The following is a 26,900-nucleotide window of genomic DNA, read 5'->3' on the forward strand; positions in this document are numbered from 1 at the left end:
CGGATTCTATCCCGGTTGCCCCTCTTCCAGGCCAGCTCTCTGCTATGGCCCGGGAAGGCAGTGGAGGATGGCCCAAGTCCTTGGGCCCTGCACCCGCATGGGAGACCAGGAGAAGCACCTGGCTCCTGGCTTCGGATCAGCACGATGCGCTGGCCACAGCGGCCATTGGAGGGTGAACCAACGGCAAAAAGGAAGACCTTTCTCTCTGTCTCTCTCTCTCACTATCCACTCTGCCTGTCAAAAAAAAGAAAAAAGAAAAGAAAGCAGCACTCTGAAAACTACAGATGTGCCAATTCATTGAAGGATTTCCTCGACTCAATGCCTGTTCCCTCACTACAGCACTTCAGTAGAAAGCTCTAAAATATGTGCAATACTGAACTACAAGTCACAGTTCTAGTTTTCCCACTCATAATTATTGAGGCCTACATAACTCACAAACAAAATTGTACAAAGGTGAAACAAAGGCATTGTTTGTAGCGAACTCTCCAGCTAGTTTTCCCCCAAAGATCTGACTTTAGTTAAACAGAGGGAAAGCATCTTAAGACGGTTGGCATAAACCGCTTGAATTTTGGAATTTCCCCAGAAACTTCCCCTGGAAATGCCAGTCACAGATCTTAACAGTGCACACAGGGAGCACTAATCCTCCACCGGCAGCTCCAGCACCCTGGGTTCTAGTCCCGGTTGCCCCTCTTCCAGTCCAGCTCTCTGCTGTGCCCTGGGAGTGCAGTGGAGGATGGCCCAAGTGCTTGGGCCCTACACCTGCATGGGAGACCAGAGGAAGCACCTGGCTCCTGGCTTTGGATCAGCACAGCGCGCTGGCCATAGTGGCCATTTGGGGGGTGAACCAACGGAAAAAGGAAGACCTTTCTCTCTCTCGCTCTCTCTCACTGTCCACTCTGCCTGTCCCCCCCCCCCCAAAAAAAAAAGTGAAAGGAGGAAAAAGATTCAAACGGAAATAAATCCAATGGAATAGAAAATAACGCATCATAAATTCAGTGAGACCAAAATAAAATTCTTGAAAACTCAGTGACACGGACAAAACGTTTATCCACAGGAAACAAGGGAACAGACTTAAATGATCTAACAACAGAAATGACAGAGAGGGCACGACTACCTACCTTACCAAAATAATCATCAGAAAACACTATGGAAAAGCCAAGGCATAACATTGATACAGTGTGGACTGATTCTCAGAAAGACACAAACCGCTAAAACAGACTCCAGTACAACTAGGAACTCTGAATATACTTATAATTTGAAGAGAGACTGTAGTAGCAGGGAAACAAACAGAAACACAGGAAGAGAACGCCAGGACCAGACAGCTCCACTGGTGAAAACTCCCATTGAAAGGATAATTAAAATCCGTGATTTGCACACCCTTCCAAAAAGGAGATGAAGAGGAAAAACTTTCCTTTTTATTCCATCAGACCAGCATTATCCCAACATCCAAACACACACACCATACAGAAAATGGCACATAAATACCCGTCGTGAATGTGTCACATTCCTCGACAAAATATTACCCAATGTGATCCGGTAGCACAACTGTGCGCAACTGAGAGTTACTCCAGGAATGCAAGGATGGCTACCATACAAAAGCAATATATCCCAGAACAGAATCAACCTGGGAAAAGCCCACCAAGTATCCCTATAGACACAGAAGACCTATTTCACAAAACCGTCATTACTTTCTGCGGTATTAAAAAAATAAAATCATCAAATTAGGAACGGAAGGTACACCCCGGCTTGACAATGCTCTTTCATTCAAAACCCACAGAGCGCTACAGCACACCTCACGTGAGGAACCTGAAACTGTCCCCCTAGACCAGGACACAGACACGCTCTCGTTCCTCCCATCCAGTCTCAGAGGTCTAGAACAGGGCTGCTGGGCCCTCTCAAAAAGCAAACAGACGGGAACAAGGGGCCATCCGGGAGGAGACGGAGCCAACTCTGCTCTCGCACAGCTGCTCGCACACTGGGGACCGTTCCAGACCGTCCGCACAGCGCGACCGCGACTCCACCTGCGCCTCCGGGACCCGAGAACAATGCGCACGCCGGCAGCCAAGACCCCCAGCGGGACACCGCGATAGCCGCGCGTCACTCACCTCCAAGGGGGGTCTGTTCTGCTGGCGGCACAGAGGCCTGCCAAGGCCGTTACTTCCAGAAGGGGCAGAAAAAGAGAAATGCGCCTGGGAAACGGCGCGGCAGACTCGGACCCACAGCCTCTCCTGATCCCGGCCTGACCCGGGGGCCCCTGGGTCTCCCTCAGGCTCAGGCTCGGCCAGCGGCATCGAGGACGGCTCCTCTCCTCACGGCTCACGCAGGCTTTTGGGCAGCAGCGGACGCCATGCTGACTCCCACCTGAGCGCCAGCGGGGCAGTCAGGGCCACGCGAGTGTGCGAGTACACTTCCGGGGCAAAGTGCCGGGCGCAGGTGCACTACCCTCTGGCCGTCGCCATGGCGCCACGGGACGCACCTGCACACTGCCGCATTCAGCCGCTTCCAGTCCCACCTCTCCAGTGTGACCCAGGGAGGCAGCCGTCACTGATGGCCCAGGTACTCTGGACACTGCCTCCCTCCCTCCCTCCTGGGAGTCCTGAATGGAGCTCCTGCTTCCTGGCTTCCTGTCGGGACAGCTGGAGCCGAGGCCCAGGGGGAGGTGGCCTGTTGCTGGTCGCCTGGCCTCTGGAGGCGAGGGGGCGCGGGCGGGTGGCGGAAGGCGCCCAGCTGCAGCAGCCGTCTCAGTTCAGGCCGGCGCCGCGGCCCAGGGCATGAAGTGGGAGTCCGAGCTGGAGCTGCCGGTGCCCGGAGCCGGAGGAGTCGGAGCCAAACCCAGCCTGAGCAAGCGACCACGCACCGAGGAGTCCAAGGCCAACGGCGGCAGCGGGATGCAGGTGACCGCGCAGCTCGGAGCACCCGTTATCGCGGGGCTGCGGAACATGCCTGCTGGGGTGGCCGGGCCCCCTCACCCCCTCGCCCCCCACTCAGCCCCGCGGCTCTCTTCTGGGCCATCCACACACACAGGACTTCCCAGCCTTAATGACACAGGACACTCCCGGGTACCCCAGGACCCTGCAGAACCCTAACTCACCTCACCTTCCAAGAAGGGAAATGAAAGCCCCTTGGCAGCAGCGCCCTGCTGACCTTCGGAGCTCTCCCTGTCCGCCAACAGCACCGAGCCCTCACGCTCTCCTAAGACTGCATGTGAAGGCAGGGGCTCACAAAGCAAAGGCGGTCCCACGTACCCTTGCTACTTACTACTTAAACTCCTTGATAAGATTCTTGTGAATTTTCATGCAGAAATCCTCCACCGTGGTCCTCGAGTAAGGCAGCACCACCGGGGACGTGTAATCCGGTAACTGGCCCTTGGGCTTGGTGTAACTAGGAGAGAGGGGGTGACAGAGGTTACCACCTACTTAGAACGCTTCACATGTTGGATGCCAGCCAATCCCGCAGCACCCCTGAGGTCGGACCAGGAGAACCTCCCACCTGGGGAAGAAAGCACCTTCAATATGACCTAGAGATGACGAGAACCGATTTCCGTGTATCACAGAACATCGCGAGAGCGTGCTCAGGAGCTCCAGAGGGAATCTGGCCTAACTCCTGCAGCAACATCACGCCACGCACAAGGACTCACATCCTCACTAGTTTCAGGTAGTCCCAGATCTTCTCCAACAGGTCATCAAAGTTCCAGCGGTGATGAGCAGAGATCGGCACACAGTGAGGCACCTTATAGATGATATCCAGTTCCTCAATGGAGATCTGATCAATCTTGTTTAAAACATAGATACAAGGGATATAAACTCTACGAAGCAGAAAACAAAGAGGAATTAGCCTGCAGTTGCTGACAAAACTGTGAGTCTAATGAGCAGCACCTCCTCCCTCAGGCCCCAAATCGAGACTTAATCAACAACTCCCTGCTTTAAAAAAGAATGAGCAGAAATTGCTAAACGTGGAGTCTGAGTTGAGGACTCACTCAGGCCCCGTTCACACTGCGCACCACGGGTTTGTGGCTGCCTATCAGAGTGCCAGCCCGAGCCCACACTGCTCTGCTCTGCTCTGACCCAGCTAGGAAGGCGGCAGGAGACAGCCCGAGCGTCTGGGCCCCACGTCAGAGTCTAGGATGGACTGGCTGGCTCCTGGCTTCAGCCTGGTCCAGACTTGGTTTCTGTGGTCATCAGGAGAGTGAACTGAGGCCTGTGCTGTTGTGCGACAAGTTAAGCCACTGCTTGATGCCAGCATCCCATACAGAAGTGCTGGTCTGAGCCTGGCTTTTATTTTTTAAGATTGATTTTATTTATTTGAAAGGCAGAGTTACAGAGAGACAGAGGCAGAGAGAGAGAGAGAGAGAGAGAGAGAGAGAGAGGTCTTCCATCTGATGGTTCACTCCCCAAATGGCCGCAACAGCTGGAGCTGCGCGAATCCAAAGCCAGGAGCTTCTTCCGGGTCTCCCACGTGGGTGCAGGGGCCCAAAGACTTGGGTCATCCTCTACTCTTGTTTTTGTTTTTTGAAGAAAAATTTATTGGAGCCAGTGCTGTGTGTGGCATCCTGTACGGGTGCTGTCTGTGTCCCGGCACGTGAGATTTCAACACTTCAGAGAAAGGAAGCATGTTAGAAATCAAGACCTGGGGCCGGCATTGTGGTGTTAACAGGTAAAGCTGCTGCCTGCAATGCCGGCATCCCATACGGGCATCAGTTCAAGTCCCAGCTACTCCATTTCCAATCCAGCTCTCTGCTAACGTGCCTGGGAAAGCAGTGGAGGACGGCCCAAGTACTTGGACCCTTGCCACCCACATGGGAGACCCAAAAGAAGCTCCTGGTTTCCAGCTTCAGACTGTCACGGCCATTTGGGGAATGAAAGAGCACACGGAAGATCTCTGTCTTTCAAATAAATTAAAAAAAAAAAATCCAGACCAATCCCTCATTTTACTTCTAAAATACCCAAGCCCACACTGATAGCAGCGCAACTGGAGTCCGAATTGATCCATGCTCCAGGACTGTTTCCACCACAAGGCTTCAAATTCACCAGAGCACAGACCGCACACTCAGTGCGCACCTGTTTCCTTCCACCACGTCGATGAGGTCATCAGCCGTGGCATCGCTGCGCAGAGTCACGTCCGCATTGTGGATTTTGTATTCAGCCAGAATGCTCTTCACGGTTTCCGCATCCAGTTCACTCTGCGGGCACTGAATGGGCAGGGCAGACAGTGACTAATCAGAGAGCACAGAACGGCAGCTCCTACAAGTGGCTGCTACCCAAAATCTAGTTCTTTACCCTGGGTGAGAGTAACTGACTTCTAGCAGGAAATAAATAAAAAGGTTAAATTGTCTCAACTCTGAAGAATGTGTTAAGAGTTGAATTGTGTCATATGTTGAAGTCCTAACCTCAGTATCTCAGAAGTTTGGAGATAAATCTGGAAAAAGGGAATTAAATGAGAATGAAGTCATTAGGGTGGGGTCATTAGCTGTGTCCTTATGAGAAAGGATCAGGACAGAGACACAGAGGCAAGGCTGTGAAGACACAGAAGACCGCCATCTGCAAACCAAGGAGAGCACTCTGAAGGAACCAATCCATCGCCCAACCTCAGACTTCTGGCCTCCAGAACTATGAAAAATAAATGTCTCTTAAACCACCCAGTCTATGGCGCTTTATTAGGGCAGCCCTAGCAAATACAAAGACTTGAATGCACAAATTTAAGCATATGACAGGATGTTGGAAGAAATATTTTGTAACCTTTTGCTAGTCCTATCACTTGGATCCTAGAATGTTAAATTGAGTAGAAAGTCCTCAGTCTTTTTTTTTTTTTTTTTTTTTTTTTTTTTTTTTGACAGGCAGAGTGGATAGTGAGAGAGAGAGACAGAGAGAAAGGTCTTCCTTTTTGCCGTTGGTTCACCCTCCAATGGCCGCTGCGGCCAGCGCATCGTGCTGATCCGAAGCCAGGAGCCAGGTGCTTCTCCTGGTCTCCCATGCGGGTGCAGGGCCCAAGGACTTGGGCCATCCTCCACTGCCTTCCCAGGCCATAGCAGAGAGCTGGCCTGGAAGAGGGGCAACCGGGATAGAATCCGGCGCCCCAACTGGGACTAGAACCCGGTGTGCCGGCGCCGCAAGGCAAAGGATTAGCCTGTTAAGCCACGGTGCCGGCCAGTCCTCAGTTCTAAGCCCAAGACACAGCATTTGACAGATACGATCCCCCCTGCCATCGAAACACTTCCTGTGCTTGGAGTCCAAGATTCCAAACGCTCCCAGTGTTCCTTCTCCCTCCACTGAGAAGTCGCGTTTTCTTTCCTAGTTACACTCACTTCCTCAGTGATCTCAGCAGGCTCGTGGCCTTAAGGCTGGTAACTACCAGACTCATTTCCAGCCCGATCACTCCTCATGCACCTCCCTGACAGAAACCTGGACGTCCAAATCACAACTCAAGCCCTAAACCTTGACCTTCTCATCCCCTGCAAGCCGATTCTACCCAAAATTCTACCATTCGACAACGAGAGCTCCTTTTTCCAATTCAGAAAATACACTCGCCATCATCTCTCTCTCCCCACAAACAACCCACAACCAATCCAGCTGTGATTCCTACCAACTACTTCTCCTCTCTCCACTGTTACAGCCCTGGTCTACCAAGTCATCACTTCTTGATTAGATGGTGTGATACCTCTTAAATGATTTCTCTGATTGTCCTCTTAACCCAGTCCAGTCTATTCTCAACACAATAGCCAGAAAGATTCCACTGAAAACGAAGTCGAATCATATTTACATAGATCAGAACCCAAACAATAGTTAACCTCCTGCAGGTTAAAGCATTCATGGCCCTGATATTTACTCTTCTCCTGACCTGCTCATTCTGCTAACCCTCCAGCATGCAAAGGTGTGCTCCACGGGTTTCCACGTGGAACACTGCACCCCACATCCTCCGGTTCAGCTCTTCACCTCACCTCAGGGAAGACATTCCCAGACGTCCCCATCAGTACTCTCTATTCCCCTTTTCTCCGACTTCAGTTTACAGACTCATCATTATCCAGTGCACTCTATCTTCTTCATTTTGGTTTGCTATGTTACCCAATTAGAATGTAAGGGCAACAGTTTTAGTCTCTTCCATATCCATTCCTCCCACTGCCCAGAGCCTACAACAATGTTTGGTCCAAGGTAGCTGTTCTACCACTTTGTGTTAAATGAATGAAAACAAAGAATACTGGCAATCATCTGTTGCATACAAGCATAAAATTGGTCCACATTCCTGTACCATCCCAAATAGATAATCCAAAAGAGGGAATGAAATTGCAAAGGAAAACCTGAGAACCTGAGACTGACTCCTGTCCAAATCTTAAGTCATGGTCGGTCATTATAAGGTCATTGGTTATCTCAACCAGTTCAGGGAAAAGCCAGGATACACTCAAGAGTCAATGTTGGTGTACCTCAACGTACTCCCTTCAGCAACAGCCTGCTCCAATATCACCTTCCCACTTACAGTAGCCGTGAGATTAATGCCTCCTTTGTCCTTCTTCTTAAAGCCAATGTTGGGAGGTTTGCTGTTCAAACGAATGCCAAAGCCTTCCAGCTCATTTTCAATGATCTTCTTATGTCCCAAGGGTTTCAGGACATCCAGAACAATAGGTCAAGTTACAGGTTCTAGCCACTGAAGAATAAGAAAAATACACACACGTTTTCAAACAAAGCTTAACAAATATTCCTTAAAAATAGTATTTTCTCTATATACATGCACTTTTAAATTTGTATTTATTAATTTAATTGGAAAGGCAGAGACAGAGACAGACAGAGATATCTGCTGATTCATTCCTACAACAGCCAGGGCTTGGCCAGGACAAAGCCTGAAGCCAGGAACTCAATGGGAGGCAGCAATGAACATAAGACCTGAAATGCACTCCCCAGTCCTGGCCTCAATCCCAACCTAGTCCACTGGCTGTGGCACATGGGGAGTGAACTAACAGATGGGAGCTGTGTCTCTCTGCCTCGCAAATACATACATTTTTGAAATAAATAAAAAAAGTAGTCTTCTGTGCCTGGGTTTATTTTAGCACAGTGGTTTCTCCATTTAAACATGCTGCACACAGATCAGTAATCAATCTCTTCTTATAGCAGAGCAGCACTCCGTTGTACAGATTATATCATGGTTTGTTTATCCATCCATTTGTTCATCTACAAACATTCATGTACAAGTCTTTCTGTGGATGTACTGTTTTTTCATTTCCCTTGGGCAAACACCAGTGGAACTGTTGGGTCACATGGTAAATAGATTATTTATTCAAATGTTTGCACTATCTGATAACTCGATCAAGCAGTGTGAGAATTCCAGCCGCTCCATATCTTCCCCAGCACTTGGGCGTTGGCATGCTTTTTTGGTTTTAGCCATTCTAATGGGTCTATGATGACATCCCCTTGTGGCTGCATTTCCCTGATGACCAACAATGCTGAGCCACCTTTTTCAGGTGCCTCTTGGCCATTCACTTCTTGCCTTTTTTTTCCCCAAAGATTTATTTATTTGAAAGTCAAACTAGAGAGAGAAAAAGAAAGACAGAAAATCTTCCATCCACTAGTTCACTCCCAAAATGGCCACACACACACACAGGGCTGAGCCAAGCCAAGCCAGGATCTTCTTCCAGGTCCCCCACGTGGGTACAGGGGCCCAACTACTTGGGCCATGCTCTGTTGCTTTCCCAGGCGTGTTAACAGGGAGCTGGATTGGAAGCAGAGCAGCCGAGACTCTCACTGCTGCCCATATGGGCTGCCAGTGCTGCAGACAGCAGCTTTACCTGTTACGCCACAATGCCAGTCCCTTTAGCCATTTTTTAACTGGACTACCTTACAGTGAATTAATAAGAATTCTTCATATATTCTGGGGGCCAGCATCGTGTCACATGAGATTAGGTGCTGCCTGTGGGGCAGGTCTGAGTCCCAGCTGCTCCACTTGCAACCCAGCTCCCTGCTAATGTGCCTGCACAGAAGATGGCCCTGCCAACCACGTGGGAGACCAGATGGAGGTCCATTCAGCTGAGGAATGAGGCAGCAGATGGAAGACCTCACTCTCTAATTCTGCCTTTCACATAAATAAACCTTTTTAAAAATTATCTATATATTACGAAATCAAATCCATTGTCAAATATACATAGCTAATACTTTCTCCCAGTTTGAGGTTTGCTGCTGCTGCTTCTTTTTTTTTTTTTTTTTTGACAGGTAGAGTTATAGACAGTGAGAGAGAGAGAGAGAGAGAGAGAAAGGTCTTCCTTCCGTTGATTCACTCCCCAAATGGCCACTACAGCCAACACTGCGCCAGTCCAAAGCCAGGAGCCAGGTGTTTCTCCTGGTCTCCCATGGGGTGCAGGGCCCAAGCACTTGGGCCATCCCCCACTGCCTCCCCAGGCCATAGCAGAGAGCTGGACTGGAAGCGGAGCAACCGGGACTAGAACCCGGCGCCCATATTGGATGCCAGCGCCACAGGCAGAGGATTAACCAAGTGAGTCACGGCGCTGGCCCCTGCTTCTTCATTTTAACTGTGTCTTTCATAGGGGGACATTTGAATTCGATAATATGAAAATTATTCATGGTTTCTTTTGCATTTCATGATTTCAGTGTACTACCTAAAAAACCTTTGCCTAACCCTAAGGTACCAAATATTTTCTGTCTGGTTGGCATTTAATTGGACTAAGGAATAATACTTAAATCAAAGACTCTGGGAGTTACTACACAGTTGTTCTAATATTAAAATTTTTCTCATTAATAATAAACCACTCACTGTAAAAACTCAATTGCAGTATAAAAATTTTAGTGTTCTCTGTGTTGTATTATACACTTTCACGCTTACAGAAAACTAAAACCCACAAAAATTAGCAGCACTTTGTCAGTAATGTGTGCCTGATTTTATTAAGAAAAACCAATAATCCACACACCTACTGAACATTTATCCTCCTCTGCTACCAGGTCTTAATGATAACATAAAAACAGTATACCCAGGCCAGCGCTGCGGCTCACTAGGCTAATCCTCTGCCTGCGGCACTGGCATCCTGGGTTCTAGTCCCGGTTGCTCCTCTTCCAGTCCAGCTCTCTGCTGTGGCCCGGGAAGGCAATAGAGGATGGCCCAAGTGCTTGGGCCCTGCACCCACATGGGAGACCAGGAGGAAGCACCTGGCTCCTGGCTTCAGATCAGTGCAGCATGCTGGCCTTAGCAGCCATTTGGGTGGTGAACCAACAGAAGGAAGACCTTTCTCTCTAACTCTGCCTGTCAAAAAAAAAAAAAAAAAAAAAAAAAACGTATACCCAGCACAGACAATGCATGAAGTAGGATACCAAAATTAAAACAGAATGGTGAAATAAGCTAAGTGGCGATGTGGCCCTGGTGGGCACTGAATATTGTCCTCAAGAGAACCAGGATCCAGGGGAAAACGGCCACTGGGACCCAGGCTCGGGCTTACACCAAGAATAGCACAAAAATGGACGGGCAGACCCTCAGTCATTCTTCCTCTCTCTGCCTCAGAAATAACTTTTCTTTTCCCCCTTTTTTTTTTTAAGATAAAGGCCTGCGTCATGGCATGGAGGATTAAGCTGCCTCCTACAACAAGGGCACCCCATGTGGACACCAGTTCAAGTTCCAGCTGCTGTACTTCTGATCCAGCTCCTTGCTAACGTTCCTGGGCAAGCAGCAGATGGCCCAAGCACTGGAGCCCCTGCCGCCCATGTGAAAACTGGATAAAGTTCCTGGCTGCTGACTCTGGCCTGCTCCAGCCCTGGTCTTGCAACCATTTTGGGAGTAAAGCAGAGGATGGAAGATTTCTTCTTATTCTAATTCTGCCTTTCAAATAAAATACATTTTTTAATTTTTTTTTATTTTTTAAAGATTTATTTTATTTGAAAGGCAGTGAGTGAGAGAGAGAGAGAGACAGATTTTCCATCCGCTGGCTTACTCCCCAAATGGCCATAACGCCCAGGGCTGGGCCAGGCTAAAGCCAAGAGCTTCTTCTGAGTCTCTCACGTGGGTGCAGGGGCCCAAGCATTGAGGCCATCCTCTACTGCCTACAGGCGCATCAGCAGGAAGCTGGATTGGAAGCAGAGCAGCTAGGATGGGAACTGGTGCCCACATGGGATGCTGGCCCTACAGGCAGAGGCTTAACCCACCACACTGCACTGTCAGCCCCAATTAAATATTTAAAAAGAAAGAGGCGCCGCGGCTCAATAGGCCAATCCTCCACCTTGCGGAACCGGGACACCAGGTTCTAGTCCTGGTCAGGGTGCCAGATTCTGTCCTGGTTGCCCCTCTTCCAGGCCAGCTCTCTGCTGTGGCCAGGGAGTGCAGTGGAGGATGGCCCAAGTACTTGGGCCCTGCACCCCATGGGAGACCAGGAGAAGCACCTGCCTCCTGCCATCGGATCAGCGCAGTGTGCTGGCCGCAGCGTGCCAGCCACGGCGGCCATTGGAGGGTGAACCAACGGCAAAAGGAAGACCTTTCTCTCTGTCTCTCTCTCTCACTGTCCACTCTGCCTGTCAAAAAAAAAAAGAGAGAGAGAGAGAGGTAATAATCACAATAGAGAACTGGATAAAAGGTATGAAAATTTCCAGGAAACTCCAAACTAGTAACTATATAATCAATGCTCAAAAATCATTAGTGGCCGGCGCCGTGGCTCAATAGGCTAATCCTCCGCCTAGTGGCGCTGGCACACCAGTTCTAGTCCCGGTTGGGGCACCAGATTCTCTCCCGGTTGCCCCTCTTCCAGTCCAGCTCTCTGCTGTGGCCAGGGAGTGCAGTGGAGGATGGCCCAAGTGCTTGGGCCCTGCACCCCATGGGAGACCAGGAGAAGCACCTGGCTCCTGCCATCGGATCAGCGCGGTGCGCCGGCCACAGCGCACCAGCCGCGGCGGCCATTGGAGGGTGAACCAACGGCAAAGGAAGACCTTTCTCTCTGTCTGTCTCTCTCACTATCCACTCTGCCTGTCAAAAAAAAAAAAAAAAACAATCATTAGTGAGGGGCCGGTGCTGTAGCGTAGTGGGTAAAGCTACTGCCTGCAATGCTGGCATCCCATATGAGCGCCAGTTCAAGTCCTGGCTGCTCCACTTCCAATCCAGCTCTCTGCTGTGGCCTGGGAAAGCAGCAGAAGATGGCCTAAGTCCTTGGGCCCCTGCAACCATATGGGAGACCTGGAAGAAGCTCCTGGCTCCTGGCTTTGGATCAGCCGAGCTCCAGCCATTGCAGCCATTTGATGGAAGACTTCTCTCTCTCTCTGCCTCTCTGTAACTCTGCCTTTCAAATAAACAAGTAAGTCTTTTAAAAAAAAAAAAAAAAAAAAGTAGTTGTAAGAAAATGCAATGAAAATTATGAGCTGCCACTTTACATGCATTACAGTAGCAAAATCTGGTGAGTGTTGACAGAGCTAAGAAACAGGCATCTTCATGAACTCTGGTGGAATGTGACCCAGGGCAGGCATCCTGAAGCTTGTTCCAAAACCATTTCCCCAGCTGAAGGCTGCATGTATCTTAGCGATTCTGCTCATGAATATCTAAGAAATTTTCTCACAGTTTTTTAAAATTTATTTATTTATTCGATAGGCAGAGTTACAGAGGGGAGAGACAGAGAGACAGAAATCTTCCATCTGCTGGCTCACTCCTCAAATGGCTACAGTGACCACCACTGGGCCAGGCCAAAGCCAGGAGCCAGGAGCTTCTTCCATGGGTACTAATGATTTTTGAGCATTGATTATATAGTTACTAGTTTGGAGTTTCCTGGAAATTTTCATACCTTTTATCCACTTCTCTATTGTGATTATTGCCTATCTCTCTCTCTCTCTTTTTTTTTTTTTTTTTTTTTTGACAGGCAGAGTGGACAGAGAAAGAGAGAGACATCCTCTGTTGCTTTCCCAGGGGCATTAGCAGGGTGCTGGATTGGAAGTGGAGCAGCCGGGACTTGAACTGGCGCCCACACAGGATGTTGGTGCTGCAGGCCGTGGCTTAACCTGCTATGCCACAGCGTCAGCCCCCACACAGTTCTTAAAGGGACAAACATGAAATTGATACATAGCATTAGTTGTGATAGTAACAGCAAACTAGATAACCCTAACTACAAAAAATGGATTGGTAAAATATGGTAGGTGCCGGCGCCATGGCTTAACAGGCTAATCCTCCGCCTTGTGGCGCCGGCACACCGGGTTCTAGTCCCAGTCGGGGCACCGGATTCTATCCCGGTTGCCCCTCTTCCAGGCCAGCTCTCTGCTATGGCCCGGGAAGGCAGTGCAGGATGGCCCAGGTCCTTGGGCCCTGCACCCACATGGGAGACCAGGAGAAGCACCTGGCTCCTGGCTTCGGATCAGCGCGATGCGCCGGCCGCAGCAGCCATTGGAGGGTGAACCAACAGCAAAAAGGAAGACCTTTCTCTCTGCTTCTCTCTTTCACTATCCACTCTGCCTGTCAAAAAAAAAAAAATGGTAGGTGCACACCATGGAGTACGAGGAAGGAAGATGTTTAAAGCAACAATTACATGCTAATGAAAAAAAAAGAAAAAGAAAACAATAACATTTAGATAAATTAAAAATACAAATAGAATAATATATTTTGTAAGAATATCTACACAAAACACACATTAAACACATCAGTATGGTCTGTGAAGAATAAGAGGTATAGAGATAAAATATGTGAATAAGCAAAATAAGAGTATCTTACACAGATCCATGAAAATGTGCCATGAGCTGCAAACTATTAACTCAACATCCGCTCTCAAGGACAAAAAAAGAAAAAGGAGTGGCTTGATTTTACTTCTATCTCCAATATAAAACCAACAGGATAATGTATTAGATGTGGACGATGACAGAAAAAAATCTGCCCTAAGAGAACTCAAAGATGTAACTGTCTCTCACTGAAACGGTAAAAAGTCAGCGAAGAAGTTGAGGACGGGAATCAACATTTCAGCTCCACACGTCAGGTCTGAAACCCCTACCTGGACATCCAAGTGGAGGGAGGCTGGCAGTGGTCTGAGGTCCACAGTCGGTAAAGGACTGGCATGCACTTCAAAATCATCAGAACAGAGCCAAGCACTTAAGGCTAAGGCTCTCGGGGAGATAACTAAGGGTGAGCACACAGAAAAGAATCCCCAAGGCTAGACCCTGGGGCCGTCCACACTTAGGGATCTTGAAGATCAGGCGAGAGACCAGGAAGCAGCACTACCGTCAGTGAGTGACACAAACATTTCAAGGACGGAGGAGAGGAGAGCATAGGAGAGCAGAGACAGGTGACTTCCACAATCCTATAAATAGCCGAATTAATAATTCAGGAGAAGGGTAGAATAAAAATACTTTCAAACATGAAAAGACAGAAAGATGTTTTCTGTATCATTATTCACCTTCTCTAGGGAGTTACCAAAGAATGTGATTCCAAAGAACACAGAAATAACCCCCAAGAAGTAGGAAATACAAGAGAAAAGAACAGAAGAAAATCTCAGGAAACCCAACTTCTAGTTCTCCATCCACCACCAGCAGTGCAGCACTCCAGCAAAGCACTTCACTTCCCCGTCCCAGTGTCTCCTCAGGTGGAGGGCTGCTCCACCGCTGGGGTCCCTTCGAGGTCTGTCACTCTTCTGGTGAGAGGTCAGGCGACACGATGCCCTTCGCCACAGCACAGTCTCCAAGCCCGGGAGACTACAGGAGCAGTAGCAAGATGGCGGCCCTGGACCCCCCGACCACTCACCTGCAATGACTTGACGGCCTCTACCTTTCCCATCCTTGGCACCTTCAATGATGCCTGGGAGATCCAGGAGCTGCAGGGGAAGGACAGGGAACACCATGCACAAACGTGAACAGATCAAACAAGACGCTTTCTCCTCCGCTATCAAACTTACGAGACTCAAATCCAATTTATAAATCAAGGGGTGGATAGCAATTCTAGCAAGCATCTACTGGATGGCAGCTATAGGTTTTTTTATATACATTACCTAGTTTAAAATGCCTAAAAATCCCGTGAGATAAGGAAATTAACTCAAGTTTGGAGATTAAGGGGCTTACTCACAGTAAATTAAATCAAATAAGATTATCACCCATTTTTGGGGGGCAAAACCCATTATTCTAATGAGCACCATTCAGTGTTCCTCCATTTTTAAGAAGATTGAGCTTCCACACAAATGCCTATAAGTAAAAGCTGGACTTGACATTGACATGTGATACAGAGACCTCTGCAAACCTCCAACTCACAAAAATCTCTGCAGTAATTCTTAATCAGGCAAGCACAAATAAATCTTTAAATAAGGGAGGGGGGCTGGCACTGAGTCGTAGCAGGCAAAGCAGCCGCCCGCAGTGCCGGCATCCCATATGGCCGTCGGTTTTCAAGTCCCAGCTGCTCCTCTTCCTATCCTGCTCTCTGCTGTGGTCTGGGAAAGCAGTAGAAGATGGCCCAAGTCCTTGGGCCCCTGCACCCGCACGGGAGACCCAGAAGTTGTTCCTGGCTCCTGGCTCCAGATCAGCACAGCTCTGGCCATTACAGCCAACTGGGATTCAATCAGCAGACGGAAGACGCTCTTTCTCTCTCTGCCTCTCCTTCTCTCTGTGTGTAACTCTTTCAAATAAATAAATAAATAAAAATTTAAAAAAAAAAAAAAAAAAGGAAGGAAAAAGCAGAGAGAATCTTGTGCTGCTGGTCATTTAAAAAAAAAAAAAAGAATTTTGTTTATGTGAAAGTCAGTCAGAGAGAGAGAGGCAGAAATAGAGATCTTCAATCTGCTGGTTCACTCCCCAGATAGCCGCAATGGCCAGGGCTGGGCAAAGACAAGGCCAGGAGCTTCCTCCGGGTCTCCCACATGGATGCAGGGGCCCAAACACTCGGTCCATCTTCTGCTACTCTTCCTAAGCCATTGGCAGGGAGCTGGATCAAAAGTGGAACAGGTGGGGCCGGCGCCGTGGCTCAACAGGCTAATCCTCCGCCTTGCAGCGCCGGCACACCGGGTTCTAGTCCCAGTTGGGGCGCCGGATTCTATCCCGGTTGCCCCTCTTCCAGGCCAGCTCTCTGCTATGGCTCGGGAAGGCAGTGGAGGATGGCCCAAGTCCTTGGGCCCTGTACCCCATGGGAGACCAGGAGAAGTACCTGGCTCCTGGTTTCGGATCAGCGCGATGCGCCGGCCGCAGTGGCCATTGGAGGGTGAACCAACGGCAAAGGAAGACCTTTCTCTCTGTCTCTCTCTCTCACTATTCACTCAGCCTGTCAAAAAAAAAAAAAAAAGAAAAAGAAAAAACAAAACAAAAGTGGAACAGGTGGGACATGAACTGGCAGCCATGTGGGATGCCAGCTCTGCAGGCAGTGGCTTTACCTGCTACGCCACAATGCCACCCAAAGTATTTTTTTAAAGTGATGTTTAACTGTCTAACCATATTTTATTTTTTATTTATTTACTTGAGAGGCAGAAAGAGACAGACTTAAAGGGAGCTTCCACCATTGCTTCGCTCCTCAAATGCCTGTGAGGGTTAGGCTGCAGCAGAAGCCACACACAGTCCACGTTTCCTCAACGGCAGGAACGCAGTCACTGGAACTGTCACTGCCATCTGCTCGGGTCTGCACTGTCAGGAAGCTACAGTCAGGAACCAGTGCAGGGAACCAGCGCCAGGCACTCGGCTATGAGATACGGGCATCCGAACCGCTAGACGAAATCTGCCTGCTCCCAACATTATTATTTTGACATTCATGCTGATGAGCATTTAACTCACCCAAGCATTCTCTTGCCTTGTATTTTGTATTTAAACTAATTCTAGACTTACAGACAAGTTACAAAAATAGAACACAAACAGTTCTCTTGTGTCACTCTCCCACTTACCCTAATGTTAACATCTTACATAACATAGATACCAGGGACAGGGCAATCACTAACCTACACGTCCTCTTCGACCTTCTACCAGCTCTTCCACCAACGTCCTCTCTGTTCCCACATCCTCTACGGATCATTTGGTCACCTCCTTCTCTCCTGTCCCGTTCTTCTTCACGACCTTAACCCCCTTCTCCACACTGATAGTTGCTGTGTAGCTTGGCCCTCAGCTTGGGTCTCTCTGGTGTTTCTGCATGACTAGACCCGAGTATTTAAGTGTTTTTTTTTTTTTGCAAAATTACCACAGAAGGGCCTGGTGTTGTGGTGTAGTGGATAGTAGGGCCACTGCCTGCAAGACCAGCATCCCATGTGGGCACCGGTTCACGTCCCGGCTGCTCCACTTCCCATGAAGCTCCCTGCTAATCTGCCTAGAAAAAAAGCAGAGGATGGCCCAAGTGCCTGGGCACCTGCACCCATGTGGGAGACCCAGAGGAAGCTTCTGGCTTTGGCCTTGGGTTAGTCCCAGCTCTTGCAGCCATTTGGAGAGTGAACCAGCAAATGGAAGCTGTGTCTCTCCCTGTCTTGCTGTAACTATTTCAAACAGATATTAAATACCGCAGAAATGCTGTGTCTTCCTCACCGCACCATATCACAGATTCCTATGTATAGGTCTTACTGGTGTGCTGACCTTTGTCAGTTTGTCAAGGTGATGTCTGTCAGGTTTCTCCACATACAGTTTCTCTTCCGTAGTTAATAAGTATTATAAGGGTGGGCATTTGGTAGAGCATTGAAGACACTGGTTAGGAAACTTGTGTCCTGTTTCAGAGTGCCTGGATTCAATTCCCCCAACATATTTACTTTCTTTTCTGCGGGGTTTTTTTTTTTTTTTTGCATGGTACTTTTTTACAATAATAACTGCTGAAAAATTCAGCTTTCTAAAGATTTGGATCTGATGTAATTGATCCAGGCGCTGTCTCTCTCTGCCTCTAAAATAAGAAAGATTTTGGGGGGAGGCATTTGCCACAGGGATTAAGTCACCCATTAGGAGGCCACCCAAGGTGACACCCACACAAGGGTGCCTGGTTCAAGTCCTGGCTACTCTGCTTCCAATCTGGCTTTCTCTGAAGTACAACAGGAATCAGTAGACAGTGTCCTAGGTACTCAGGTCCCTGCTACCCACATGGGACACTGAGACAGTAGGGGCTGCTGGCTTCAGCCTGGCCCCACCCCGTTGTGGGCATCTGAGGAGTAGGCCACCAAATTGAAGCTCTTTCTCCATCTGGCCGTCCACCCCTCTGCCTTTCCAACAAAATGGCAATCAATAAACGTTTTAATAATGAATTTCTCAAAATAATTATGCTGAATGAAAGAAACTAGCCAAAAACAAACTATACTTGTATTTACATATGGTTTTTGGTACAACTAACTCTTACCATGTGAACTATCCTACAGAGACCAAAATCACAGAGATGATTCTTTAGCGATGGAAGGGCCCCGTATCTGTACAGAACTGGTTCCAGAATTCTGTCAGTAACAAAATCAACAGATGCTCAACTCCCTCCAATAAAATGGCAAAGCTATTTGCATATAACCTATGCATGCCCTCCTACAGACTTTAAATTATCTGCAGATTATTTAAAATACCTATATAATGCAAGTGCTCTATAAATAGCTAGTACACTGTATTGCTCAGAGAATGACAAGGGAAAAAAGAATCTGTGCATAGTCAGTATAAATGAAAATATTCTCCATTTACAACTGTGTATGTTTACAACCTTGACTGTGATATTTCACCAGTGTATACACATCTCAACACTTATCAAAATAAGCACTTCAAAGACGTGTGCTTTATTGTGTGGGAATTACACTTCAATACAGTTTAAAGAAATGAAAATGTCAGGGTCAGTTGATCTAGAATCTGCTCAGCTCTCAGTGATTCTGGAATCCACTTCTACAGCCGACTAAATCTTTCTGCTTAAGAAAATAAAAATAGGGCCGGCGCCGTGGCTCAACAGGCTAATCCTCCGCCTTGCGGCGCCGGCACACCGGGTTCTAGTCCCGGTCGGGGCACCGATCCTGTCCCGGTTGCCCCTCTTCCAGTCCAGCTCTCTGCTGTGGCCAGGGAGTGCAGTGGAGGATGGCCCAAGTGTTTGGGCCCTGCACCCCATGGGTGACCAGGATAAGCACCTGGCTCCTGCCATCGGAACAGCGCGGTGCGCCGGCCGCAGCGCGCTACCGCGGCGGCCATTAGAGGGTGAACCAACGGCAAAGGAAGACCTTTCTCTCTGTCTCTCTCTCTCTCACTGTCCACTCTGCCTGTCAAAAATAAAAAAAATAAAAAAGAAAAAGAAAAAGAAAATAAAAATATACACACACCATCAGCAAAAAGCTTTATTATATATTCAGCCCAACATTACCAAGAACTTAAAAATCCATCTGAATAATCTGAAAGTGCTGAAATTGGAATATATAACATCAAATAAAAGATTACGTGAAAGAGATACATACACTGAGGGGAAAAGAGCAAAGACTTTCTAAGTAGAGCAGCTAGGGGTGGCGTTGTGGCACAACAGGTTAAGCCACCACCTGGGACACCACACCTTGTATCAAAGCACCTGGGATGGAGTCCCACCTCCACGTCTCACCTAGCTTTCTGCTAATGCACCTGCGAGGTAGCAGATGATGGCCCGAGTGGTTCCTGCTACCCACCTGGGAGATCCACATGTATTCCTGGCTCCTGGCCCAGCTCTGGATGTTGTGGGCATTCAGGGAGTGAATCATGGATGGAAGACCTCTCTTTCTCTTTCTCTGTTACTTTGCCTTTCTAATTAAGTTAATTAACAGGGAAGCTAAATACTGGAGCAACTGATCAAGGCCTCTTACACAAGTAAAAGCAACCAAAATTTAGCTTTTGTTGAAAAAGCAATATTTAAGAAGTTCACTGAACTATTTAATTGTGGCAATTACATTTCTTGGAACAGAAATAGCCAGGCATGTGACACAGCAGTTAAACCACTGCTTGGGACTGCTACAGACCACACCAGTGCCTGGTTCAATCCCAGCTACTCCACTTCCAATCTAGCTTCTTGAAAATATGTATGTACCCTGGGAGATTAAGGATTTGGGTCCTTGCCACCCACATGGGACATCTGTACTGAGTTCTGGGTTCCTGACTTTGGCCTGGCCCCGCCCCAGATGTCCTGGACATTTGGGGAGTGAACCAGCAGATGGAAGATCTCTCTCTGCCTATCTTGCCTAGTCTTACAAATAAAATAAAAATAAATAAATATTTTTTATGAACAGCCGACAGGAACAGGTGTTTGACCTAGCAGTTAAGATGCCAGCTGGCACGCCTGCATTCCATGTATCAGTGTTCCTGGGTTCGAGTCCTATCTCTGGCTCCTGATTCCTGCTAATGCTGACCCTAGGAAGCAGCAGGTAGTGGGTCAGGTATTTAGATTCCTGACACCCATGTGGGAAACCTGAATTGAGTTCCTGTCTCAACCTGGTCCAATCCTTGCCACTGTGGGCATTTGGGAAATGAACCAGGAGTTGGGAGCTGTGTCTTTTTCTCACTTAAAAAAAAAAAAAAAGCAAATACTTTATATGCCTGAATCTCATAATGCAATCAACTAAGATATTTAAAAGTTTTTCTTGAGGTTGGCATTGTGGCGTAGCAGGTAAAGCAGCTGCCTGCAACATTGGCACTCCTTATGGGCACTGGTTCAAGTCCCAGCTGCTCCACTTCTGATCCAGCTGGGAAAGCAACAGAGGATGGCTCAAGTGCTTGGGCTCCTGCACCCATGTGGGAGACATGCAAGAAGCTCCCTGACTTTGGTCCGGCACAGATCAAGCCTTTGTGGCCTTTTGGGGAGTAAATCAGTGGGTGGAAGATCTTTGTCTTTCTCCCTCTCTATCTCCCTCCCTAACTCTGCCTTATTTAAAAAAAAAAAAAAAAAAAAAAAAAAAAAAAAAAAGTTGTTCAGGGCCAGCACTGTGGTACAGCGAGTTAAGCTACCACCTGCAACGCTAGTATCTCACGAGTGCCAGTTCAAGTCACAGCTGCTCTATATTCAATCCAGTTCTCTGCTAATGTGCCTGGAAAGCAGCAGAAGATGCCTCAAGTGCTTGGGCCCCTGGTACCCAGAAGGAATTCCAGGTCCCTGGCTTTGGCCTGGCCCAGCCCTGATCAATGCAGCCATTTGAGGGGTAAAAGAACAGATGGAAGATGCCTATGTCTCTCTCATCCTCTCTCCCAAATGTTGCCTTTCAGAGAGGTAAATCTTTTTTTTTTTTTTTTTTTTTTTGGACAGGCAGAGTGGACAGTGAGAGAGAGAGACAGAGAGAAAGGTCTTCTTTTTGCCGTTGGTTCACCCTCCAATGGCCGCCGCGGTAGCGCGCTGCGGCCGGCGCACCGCGCTGATCCGATGGCAGGAGCCAGGTGTTTATCCTGGTCTCCCATGGGGTGCAGGGCCCAAACACTTGGGCCATCCTCCACTGCACTCCCTGGCCACAGCAGAGAGCTGGCCTGGAAGAGGGGCAACCGGGACAGGATCGGTGCCCTGACCGGGACTAGAACCCGGTGTGCCGGCGCCGCAAGGCGGAGGATTAGCCTATTGAGCCGCGGCGCCGGCCCAGAGAGGTAAATCTTAAAATACATATATACATATTTCTTTAAACCATGGAGCTATAACATTTTAAGAACTGAAAGTTAAAGGACTTCCAACTGAAATGCCTTAGGTGAAGCAGGTAATTTAACGTGCACATCAACCACGCATAGCACAACAGGAGTTAAGGGACCCAGGCAAGTTGAAACATAAGCCCTATAATTTTCAAAGCACTGTACCCCCGCTCTGCAGGCCTATATCTGCCTATGTGATACTTTTTTTTTTTTTTTTGCATCTATGGGATACAGTGGCTGAACCATTACTTGAACACCTACAGAGGAATTTATTACCTCAAGGAATACCATTCCATTTTTAGGTCCCTTTATCTTTAAGACCTTTCGTACAAAAAAAAAAGAAGAAGAATAAAACAACCTCCCTCCTTATAAATCTGATTCAGTGGCTCTACTTCTCCACACTCCCCCAAGTCACAGACAATGAACTGTCTGCGCACAGGCCTCACAGAAACACTCTCAGGACAGTCATCTCACTACCAGCAGGCTTCCAGGAACCCGGTTCTGCAGAGTCGGGGGGGAGGAAGAACAGAGGCAGAAGGCACAGCGGAAAAGCGAGCGTCGGGAAGGTAGGGAGGGAGGACCCAGAAGGTCAGCAGGTGCTGAAATGAATGAAGACCGGAAGGGGAAACACGGAAGGAGGGGAGTCACACAGCTTTTTACTCTGACATACTCACAAGCTACTCTGTGCGGCCAAAGCTACGACTACCAACAAGGCTCTGAAACCAACGAGCATCAAGCCCTGATCCAGACACGGCCATGCTTCCTCATTCACGGTGTACAGGTTTGGGCATGGGAACCCAGAAGGGAATCTGCACGCCAACACAGTCTCTGTAGGGACACCTCACCAGCAGGGAGAAAGTCTCTGTACGCACAGCTCACCAGCAGGCAGAAAGGCCATTGGAAACAGCACCAAGGCACAGGGCCTTTCCTATGCCAGCAAGGAGAAACACAAATGCTTGTATCAGCGGTTCCCAAACCACGTGCCGAGGCTCTCTGGGGCACTACAGATGCTCTACATTTTCAAGAGAAACACTGCAATCCTTGATTTCTACAGGAACCAAAGTAACCCCCAGCTCCAGCACCTCACAACTTCAACATCAGATCCCACTGTGCTGCTCTGGGTTACACCAGACCCAAGTCTCTCAGAAGCTGGATCTATCAGCAGTTGCTATGATAAAAAAAATAAATACCGGCCGGCGCCGTGGCTTAACAGGCTAATCCTCTGCCTTGCGGCGCCGGCACACCGGGTTCTAGTCCCGGTTGGGGCGCCGGATTCTATCCCGGTTGCCCCTCTTCCAGGCCAGCTCTCTGCTGTGGCCAGGGAGTACAGTGGAGGATGGCCCAAGTGCTTGGGCCCTGCACCGGCATGGGAGACCAGGAGAAGCACCTGGCTCCTGGCTTCGGATCAGCACGATGTGCTGGCCACAGTGGCCATTGGGGGGTGAACCAGCAGAAAAGGAAGACCTTTCTCTCTGTCTCTCTCTCTCACTATCCACTCTGCCTGTCAAAAAATAAAAAATAAATAAAAAAAAACATCAAAATTCAATCTGGAAAAAGAAATAAATGTGGCAATATCCAATCTGATTCTAAAGCTGAGGAATTCTGTGGCATTCAACAGGTGCACATATCCAATCAGCGAGTAACTGTGTATCTGTAAGAACATACTTTATTAATTTGTTTGGACTTAATAAACTGAACCACTGGGGGCTTTTTGGGGTAGAGGCATCATAAAAAAAATTACAAAAAAGTTATCATAAAATAATTACTGAGACACCAAGAGTGCTGTGAAATCAAGAGTTTGGAAATCTGAAATACAGATTCCAAACTGCACCCTTAACTGTGCAAGCAACAAGAATGTCCCACTGTGGCCAGCGCTGTGGCCTAGTGGATATAACTACCACCTGCAGTGCCGGCATCCCATATGGGCACAGGTTAAAGTCCAGCTGCTCCACTTCCAATCCAGCTCTCTGCTATAGCTCAGAAAAGCAGCAGAAGGTGGCCAAAGTCCTTAAGCCCCTGCACCCGTGTGGGAGACCTGGAAGAAGCTCCTGGCTTAGGATCAGCCCAGCTCCAGCTGTTGCAGTCATTTGGGGAGTAAACCAGTGGATGGAAGATCTCTCTCTCTCGCTCTCTCTGCCTCTCTAACTTTGCCTTTCAAATAAATAAATAAATCTTTAAAAAAAAAAATGTTCCACTATATTTTACATATACCTTCTCTCCTATCTAGGGCGACCCCTCACATGGGAAACCTAAGTGTACCTTCTATCTAAGAACATTTTAGGATACCAACTTTATTAAGTCTCACGGACAAGAAAGACCTTTTTGAAAGGGCCTGATCCTCTTACTTACTTATTAGAAAGTTTCTGGCGGTCCCTGGCTTTCTGCAAGATGAAATTTAATTTGCTTAGCAGGTGCAAAGGGCCTTTCACAGTCCAGCCCCAAGCTACCTGTCCAGATTCAGCGGCCGCCACGCCAGCCCCGCACCTTACCTGCACCACCATAGGGCATTCACTATTACCGCCCCGGAAGGAAGGGCACCGCTCCCTCTGCCTGGTGAGTCCACTCTAACGGCAAGACCCAGCTGTCACTTTCTGTAGGAAGCCTGCTGTGTTCCCACGCTTCTCCCGCATTAAGAGAAAAGGTAGCCCCTCTGCCTCCGCATCTTCCCAGGCCCTGTCCCACCGGATCCCCTCACTCAGGTGCTGCTCTAGCTGCCCTGCCAGACAGGAAGAGCCTGGCAGATTAAAGATCAGGCCTGGCACACAGTGCGCTCCCAACCAAGTGCTTTGTAAACGAACAGGAGAGAGCACCTCTTCCCCCTTGCTCGGCCCGCAGGCCTGACTCACCTGGATCTTGGCACCCTTGTATCTGATGACACCAGGCACAGTGGTGAGAGTGGTGAACTCATAGGCTGCCACCTCGGAATACACCCCTGCCAGGTTACTGAGCAGCGTTGACTTCCCCACAGGTGGAAAACCCACAAACCCGATCCGAGCATCGCCTGTTTTGGCCACATCGAAACCTAAAACATCAAGAAATATCAAAAAGAGAAGAGTTATCCTCAGGTATGTTAAGACTCATGAAAACGTCTCTGACATCCTCACTGCCTGTCCCTCTAGGCCGTATTTCTCGAACGTTTGTCGCTTCCCTATAAAGTAGGCCTCAAGCACACAAACTTTCCCCACAGCAAATTACAAAACTCAGTGCCGTATCTGATAGAAAAACTGTATTCCTCTACCATTTAAACTGTTATATACCTCACAGCCCAAGCATAATGGGAGGGGGAGGGTTCTGCAGGTCTCTGGCCTGGCAGTGAGGAAACCCACGCGGAGTGCCTTGGTTTCCACGCCCAGCCTCGCTCCTGTCTGTGCAGATGCTGGGAGGCAGCCGTCAGGCCCAGTAATGGGATTCCGACACAGGATACCTGGGTTGAGTTCCTGGCTTCCAGCATTAACCTGGCCCACTCCTGGCCATTATAGGAGTGAGCCAGTGATGGGCATTCTTCTGTCTCCCTGCTTCTCACACAAAAATAAATAAACAAAAATAGAGGGTTCTCTTGTCTTGTAAACCCCTCTCTACAGAGAGTACCCAGACCTCATGCTACTCCTCTGGGTGCTAATCTCTCTCTCAACACCCGATTGCTACCTTGTTTTCCCTTTACGTCAATTTCCTCATTTCTAATCTTGCAGACGGTACAAAGTGTTGGTGCTTCCACAGGCTCCTGTAAATCTACTTACGTCTGTATAATATACACGCTTGTATTATTTCCAAATCATAACCCAAAATGCAGCGGGGAGCAACACAAACCTTCTCCGGGGCCGCCGCCGCCCCCACCCTTCGGAGTAATGAGCTCCCTGCGGAGCTTGGCCAGGCGCGCCTTCAGCAGCCCTAGGTGGTGCGCTGTGGCCTTGTTCTTCTGAGTCCGAGCCATCTGCAAGGGATGAACCACAGCTATAAACCAAAGCAGCTCCCACAGGGCCAAATTTTCAGCTCTGAGAGCGACTCTCCCCACCCCCACCAACACACACACACATACACACACACACACCCAGGTCCTACTAATGTCACCGTGTCCATTTTCAACCTTTAAAAAGGTTAAAAAAAAAATCCATTTTCCCCAGAATCCAGCTCATTTCCCTACAGAGCCAACATATGAGGCCCAAGGAGAAGGACAAGATCAGGGCCGTCAGACTAAGCCTAAAACCCGTCTGCTGGCTCCGCTCCTATTGCTCGTACCTGGAAGCCCCCACCTGACCCAGGGTCACCGTTCTGAACGCCGGTGGCCGCCGACTCCCACGCTGCGCAGGTGGAAGCAACTCTTACCGAACCAACCCATTTACTCCCGGACGCCCCCGCCCGCCGCGGGCAGCACCGTGGGAAAGGAGCTCGCGGGGGAGCGCGGAGCGAGCGCGGGACGGGGGAGACGCTGAATCCGGCCATCAGGTCGGGCTGGGGCCCGGGACGGGAAATCGGCGTCGCTCGGAGAAAGGAAAAGGGAGGGGAACACGGAGCCCCGACAGCCCAAGGGGCGAGGGGAGCAGGCGGTGGCCCGGGTCAGACGGGGGTCCGCGCACACCGGCACGAGGCGGCGGGGACCGGCTGGACGCGGCCCTTGGGGCTACGAGCAGTCAGCAAACGCGGGCTCGGGGCCAGGAGTCGGGGAAGGGAACGCGGGCCCCGAGGGAGGGCAGGCGGGAAGCTGAGGGGCCCGGGCCCCGAAGCAGCTGACGGCGCAGCAGGCAGGAGCGACGCCGTCGAAGGAGGGATGCTCAGATCGGCAGGAAACGCCCGCTGCGCCCCTTACCTCAGCTTCGATCTCCGCGATCTTTGCTAACGTGCTACTCATGGTGGCGAGTTCCGGCGGGGGCCGCGGCGGCCACCACACTGCCTGTCGCCTCTCAAACGCCCGCCGGCGGACCCGCCGCCGCCGCCACTCAGGTCGGTTGCAGTGCGCAGGCGCGGCGTTTTCTACGTTCTCGCGAGAGCGTCCGTAGCCGGTCCACGTACGGCGTGGGGCGGTCTCCTCCCACCTGCCCGGCCGGCGGCCCCGCCCCGTCCCGTCCCGCGAGCCAGTGCGGTGTCATAGAGCCCGGCGGGAGCCCGGGCCAGAGAGGCCGCCCCGGCCGGACCAGCCCGAGCGAGCGGAGGGTCGCGCGCAGCCCGGCCCCGCCCCGCCCCGCCTGTGGCTCCGCGCGCGGCGTGCGATGGCCGTCCGCCGCCTGTGGCGCCCACACTGGGGCGGAACGCAGGCTCCGGCGGACGCCGGCTTCCAGCCTGGCGCGTCCAGGCCCTGAGACCCCGGGTCCCCCGGGCTCCTCACAGCCGGGCGACGCCCTGCGGCCTCGTGGGCTGCCGGAGTCGGCGTGGAGACCCGTTTCAACCTGTCTCGCCGTCGTTGAGACTTTCCCGGTGTCTTCCCCCGCCCGGACGAGTTCATTTATG

At 49.7% G+C, this 26,900-nt stretch overlaps 1 protein-coding gene across 1 annotated transcript in view; it reads right to left on the bottom strand.

Annotated features, from left to right (window-relative positions):
* LOC133751885 (developmentally-regulated GTP-binding protein 1-like) overlaps positions 1–26,401 on the bottom strand; it is a 39,582-nt gene extending 13,181 nt beyond the window's left edge. The window contains 9 exon segments of the mRNA XM_062182077.1: positions 3,259–3,381; positions 3,638–3,805; positions 5,058–5,188; positions 7,468–7,612; positions 7,614–7,635; positions 14,680–14,749; positions 24,305–24,480; positions 25,266–25,389; positions 26,263–26,401. Coding sequence (XP_062038061.1) covers positions 3,259–3,381; positions 3,638–3,805; positions 5,058–5,188; positions 7,468–7,612; positions 7,614–7,635; positions 14,680–14,749; positions 24,305–24,480; positions 25,266–25,389; positions 26,263–26,304 — 1,001 coding nt within the window. The 5' untranslated portion in view covers positions 26,305–26,401.
* Between the last annotated feature and the right edge of the window lie 499 nt (positions 26,402–26,900).

This window comes from Lepus europaeus, chromosome 23 (genome assembly GCF_033115175.1).
Source record: "Lepus europaeus isolate LE1 chromosome 23, mLepTim1.pri, whole genome shotgun sequence".
NCBI lineage: Eukaryota > Metazoa > Chordata > Mammalia > Lagomorpha > Leporidae > Lepus > Lepus europaeus.